Source organism: Fulmarus glacialis, unplaced genomic scaffold (genome assembly GCF_000690835.1).
Source record: "Fulmarus glacialis isolate BGI_N327 unplaced genomic scaffold, ASM69083v1 scaffold3177, whole genome shotgun sequence".
Taxonomy (NCBI): Eukaryota; Metazoa; Chordata; class Aves; order Procellariiformes; family Procellariidae; genus Fulmarus; species Fulmarus glacialis.
The window spans coordinates 13,106-18,533 of record NW_009223645.1 but is presented as its reverse complement, the minus strand read 5'-3'; the positions used below and the strand labels follow the sequence as shown (position 1 = coordinate 18,533).

Genomic DNA, 5,428 nt, shown 5'->3' with positions numbered 1-5,428 from the left:
ACCATCTTTCTTGGGCCTCTCTTCCCTTCAAGGCTTTGTCCCATGGCACTCTACCAAGCAGATCCCTGAAGAGGCCAAGGTCTGCTCTCCTGAAGCCCAGGGTAGTGAGCTTGCTGTGCGCCCTCCTCGGTGCCCTAAGGATCTTGAACTCCACCGTTTCATGGTCACTGCAGCCAAGGCTGCCCTTGAGCTTCACATTCTCCACCAGCCTCTCCTTGTTGGTGAGACAAGATCCAGCATAGCACCTCTCCTTGTTGGCTTCTCTACCACTTGGAGGAGGAAGTTATCATCGACACATTCCAGGAACCTTCCAGATTTATTATGCCCTGCCTTGTTGTCCCTCCAACAGATATTGGGGTGGTTGAAGTCCCAAGGGAGCAGAGAGTTGTTGTTGATGGGGTGATGGTTGCACATACTGTTCACTGCAAGGAGCAGCTCACTCTTCAGTTTAAACAGTGTAAATGTTCAGTTTAAATCCGGCTTTTCACTGCTGCCTATTTCATGGCAGGCTTTTTCCTGCTGGCATCAGCACCCAGGAACACTGTAGGATGGACACAGCCTTGAGTTTATCTCAATCTTTGCCATAAGCACTGTCAAGCATAAGAAGCTTGGCCACACCGACTTTCCCAGCTGAGTACTTAGAATCATAGGATGGTTTGGGTTGGAAGGGACCTTCAAAGATCATCCAGTCCAACCCCCTGCCCTGTGCAAGGACATCTTTCACTAGATCAGGTTGCTCAAAGCCTTGTCCAACCTGACCTTGAACACTTCCAGGGATACTTGTGTGCTTATGTTGGTGTTCTCTGTAGGTGTTTCTTGGTAGCCAGAAGCAGCAGTGGGGGCCAGCATACCCCACTGTGCTCTTTACTGCTAGCCAGTGAGCAATACATCTTCTTGTGCATTGGAGCATTCTACTTCCATGTATGAGCAGTGCAGGACCTAAACCCCATACAGACTCTGGCCTCACTAGTGGCAACAGACCTTGACAAGAGCAGTCTAGCTCAAAGAACAAAATGGGGGTCTGGTGCGGAGCCCTGCAGAATGCCATTTTGTTTTGGGAGAGCAATTGCTCAATAAAAGGAATCGTGGTTCATGTGATGAGGATGTATTGGGGCTTGCCTTCGACCAGCACCTGAGCACCCTAGCGGTACAACTCAACGTTTTTCTTTTTTTTTTTTTGTATTCCTTCTTCATCAGAGACTCTTTAGGAGTTCTTTTGGGGCCAGCATTTTCAGGTTAAGTTCTGCTGTTGGACTCTTCTGTCACATCCTGACCGCTGTGTATTTTCTTACAGATTGCTGTATCTCCAGGCAGCAGCGTCAGTTCCCTGACTGCAGTCACAGCCATGAGCAGCACTTCTGTCACAGATGCCTCTATGCCCAGGTAAATAGCGCATGTATTAAATAATATATCTGCAGCTGAACTGATATGGTGGTACAGAGCTGTAGTGTATCTTGTAGGAGAGGAGATTGTAACCAGAGTTAGAAACTGGCCTGAGTCCCAACGTCCCTATATGGGCAACTGTTTGCATCTCTGATGAAGCTTGGCGCATGCCTGTTGTCATCCAAGGGGCCAACAATAGTGTTTCATTTGTGCCTCATAGGGATTCTCTTATTGCATCTCAGTTTTGTTGCTTTACATGCTTCTCCCAAAGGGCTGTCGTTGTTTACAGGTAAGAGAACACTGCAGCCACCAAGGACAGGTAGATAATTGGGACTGTTAGGAAAATCTTACTAGTGTCGTGGTGGGTTGGGCTGCAGGCGAAAACTTCGCTTCTGGGGGCTGAGAAAAGGACAAAGACCTGTCCCGTAGTGTCCTGTTTCTCTCTAAACTCTGTTTTTTTCTTTTTTGTTTCCACCTGGTATCTCTTTGGGCTTTATGGGGACAAGGAGATGCAGGTGCTAGTTGACAGGGAGTAGCTGACCACGGTGGAAAGGGCAAGGGCTTGGAGGACACTAGTGAAGTTTGGGATGGGCTCCTCCATTGACCTATGGATTCCATCTCCTCACATTGTGTGTTTGATGCAGATCTGTATCATCAGGTTGGCTTGCTTGATTTATTCATGTCTCTGTTTTCTGCAGGCCATCAGAAGACTTGACTGTGAGCCCCAAGATGCAGCTGGACACCAGCCTCACGCTGAGTAGCAGTAGCAGCAGTCTCCAGACTAGTCCTAGGAGCCATTCAGTTCTTATCCCAGGCCTTCCTGACAAGCTAACACCAAAGGCACCTGTTCCAGTAAGGCTCCAAATGCTGCTCCCTTCCTTCTCCTCGTGAGCAAGAGACCCCTCTCTTTAGGCCTATACAAGCTGAAATTAGAGTTATTTGGATATTAGCAGGGCCAGCATCTGCCCTTTGGAAAACACAGCTGCTGGCACAGATCTGCAGCCAGGTTTCCCTGTGTTAATGGAACTTGACCTTGTGTCGGAAAACTAGAGACAGCTCTAGCTTGTGCTGTCACTATCGCAATGGCTGGACATGGTCAGCCTTTGTGTTAGGAGACTCTGCTACCTGGAAAGGTTTATTCCTCCTTGTTGGTCTGATGGGTCTGAAACAATCATTTCCTAAATTTTTCTTTCCAGGTGTGATGTAAAACAGATTATGACCAAAGCTTGAAATTGAAAAAAGTTTTCAGTCCAGGAGATATTCAGTGTTAAAACTAACTTTTCTCCTCAAAGAGAAGGGATCCTGGAGCAGAGCAGGGAGGTAGAACTGGCATTACATTTTCTTTTGGAAGTGTGTTCAAACTAGCATTGTGTTGTTAGCCCAGCTGAGAGTCCATTACAAGTCTTGGGGCCCTTCTTCTGCTGAACAGAGTGGGAGCTCAGGGATCACATGAGGAAAGGATACAGCTGGCTGGTTGGTGTAAGGTACCAGGGGTTCTTGGGGTGTCTCCACATTACCCTGAAGACTCTTGTTTGATTTTTGTGTTCAGGTCGCACCAGGAAACCCCTCTCTAGCACTGGAACTGCAGGAGGTGGAGCCCTTGGTGGTGCCCCAGGCTTCTCCAACCCGCGAGCGCTCGCCAGACGTCATTTCCTCTGCTTCCACAGCCATGTCCCAAGATATCCCAGAGATTGCTTCTGAGACCTTGCAACGCAGCTTTGCGGCAGCTCCGTCTGGGCTCCCTGCGGAGGTGCTGGAGCCCAGTCATCACGCAGACAGTATGGCATCCGCTGCCTCAGCCTTGCATTTGCTGTCTCCGAGGAACCGGCACAATTCAGAGCACAGCCACCACTCTTTGGACATGCCTCCAGTGGAGGTGGACAGACTGAATGCTCCATCATTACTGGAGACTGCTTTAACTCAGGAAAATGCATCTTCTGACAGTGTTGTGAGTCAGCCATGGCCAGCAGCTCCTGACATAACCAGAGAAACCAGGAACAGCATGGCAGACAGGTAATCACTTGGGTTTGTCTTGCCCTTGCTTAGGGCAATTTCTTTGCACTTGCCAAATTGCTAGCTTGGCGAAAAGCTCTTATGTTGTGATTAAACCAGAGCAGTTCTCCATCCCTCCTTTCCTTGAAGGATCTGATGATTCAACCTTCCTGTGTGCTTGGTCTGTGTATGCTGTGTCCTGAACTGTGCTGTGTCCTAGAACACCAGCTCTAACAATTTGTGCTCTCTAATACCCCTTGCAGCATAAAGGATCTCTGTTAAGAAAGTGAAAAGTCTACTTTATTGGCCTTCATGTTCACCTGGGAATGGAGACTTGAGATGGGATTTTTTTTTTTGTACTCTGGAAATAAAACCAGTAAAAGCTGAATTCTTCCTGCATGTTTTTGTTGAATCAATTAGCACATAACTGACAGGTTTGATTATAGGTTAATTGTGTATCTTTCTTCTAGTCTTTCTTCTAGGATTGGCTCTGTGCAGCTAGCATTATAAATAAAGTACTTTAAAAGTCAGAAAATAAATGGCAATGTCTCTCTGGAGCAGGCATGCAGAATGGGCAACATCACATACGCTTGCTTACCAGGAGAAAACTATTACACTGGAGCAGTGCTAGGATTCGTCACAGAATTAGTGTCCCTGCCTTGTAGGGGACGGGAACAGCGAGATGCATCTGGCAACTCCAGAGTCTGCCTAGGCCAGGGCTGCATGCACCATGAGAGCCTGCAAACACCTTCCTTTTCAACAGCACTAGCAGGCTGAGAGTGTCGGTGTTGTCCCTCAAACGATGCAGGGCTGTTCCCTCCCATCAGAATTGGAAGAGAAAGGCCTCACCTTGTGCCTTCACACCTGAGGATGCTGCTTCAGGAAACGGCCTCAATTCTGAAGGCTCTGGGGAGGGCACTGAGGCTGTTTCTCTACGCAGTGTTTTTGCTTTTACTCACAATTTGAAGTTGAGAAAATACTTTTATAGGAGTTTGCAACTCCCCTCAATCCCATTCTGTCTTTGAATTCTTCAGGACTTCTCATATCAGAGTATTACATCAGATATTTCTGGATCTGAGATATTTCACTTGCACATCAATATACATTTTTTTTTTTTGACATTCCATCTCAGTCAAGCCATCAACCTACACGAAAGTTACAAGTGCTTACTTCTGTTTCAAGATCTTCCTGCGCGCAGAATTCAAAGAGACCTAATTTATGGTTTAGGAGCATGTGTAATTTGCTTTCAGAACCTTTATGAAACTCAGACTGGATTCACTTGCAATTCAGTTCTGTCTGGTAGAGCTGACCCATCAAATTGGTACACTTCCCTCTGTGTACTCCTCAGACACTTGGAAGAACTGAGAAGCACTGGTGATTTTTGCCCCAGTGATCAGTATTCCTTATGCAAAAACAAACCCAAGATGATGCTAGTACTGCCCATTTTGAGTAGTGGCTTACCTGTCTTGCATGGGTGTCTGTTGGGAGATTGTCCTTGATTAGTGCCTGAAGCATAGCTGAGCTGCTTCTCCCTTCTTAAGGCCTCCAGAAAAATGCATGGAGGAATTTAAGTGTTTAGTACCTCTAAACAACACTTGCCGCTCTCTGAATCTGTGCAGATAGGGGTGGGGTGTTCGTGTGTTTGTTTTAGACCTTCTATCAGGATCTGCCATGAGAAGTGGAGTGAGCAAATACCCAAGCTGAAAGAGACTTTCGTGATGGTATTTTCTTTTTTTTTTTTTTCCTCTAGCCCAAGGGATGAGGTTGAAGAAAAGCACAAGAGCTCTTCCTATCATCGACACAGCTACCATCTGCTGCAGCATGACAGCCAGGATGCTAGTGCAGAACAAAGGTACCAGAGTGCTCAGCCCCCTCTCTCGCCCTGCATGGACTCAGTTCAGGCTGCATTCGTGCTTCTGTCCCCAGCAAGCCTTCACGTGTGGGGTGAATGTCTTTGCTTTGTCTCCTGACTTAATGTGTGTATGCAGTCCAGCTTCCGTAATGTTCTGATGACTTCAGCTGATCACGAGATTGGCCTCTGGGCATTGTCCAA

The 5,428-nt window shown here is 47.2% G+C and overlaps 1 protein-coding gene across 1 annotated transcript in view; it reads left to right on the top strand.

Annotated features, from left to right (window-relative positions):
• Positions 1-1,294: 1,294 nt before the first annotated feature.
• The window catches only part of LOC104079722 (enhancer of mRNA-decapping protein 4-like), a gene marked incomplete at its 5' end in the record, with an annotated part of 16,830 nt that continues 12,696 nt past the window's right edge, over positions 1,295-5,428 (top strand). The window contains 4 exons of the mRNA XM_009581855.1: positions 1,295-1,383; positions 2,082-2,235; positions 2,933-3,396; positions 5,126-5,227. Of these exons, the coding sequence (XP_009580150.1) occupies positions 1,295-1,383; positions 2,082-2,235; positions 2,933-3,396; positions 5,126-5,227 (809 nt within the window). The remainder of the gene's footprint in view (positions 1,384-2,081; positions 2,236-2,932; positions 3,397-5,125; positions 5,228-5,428) is intronic.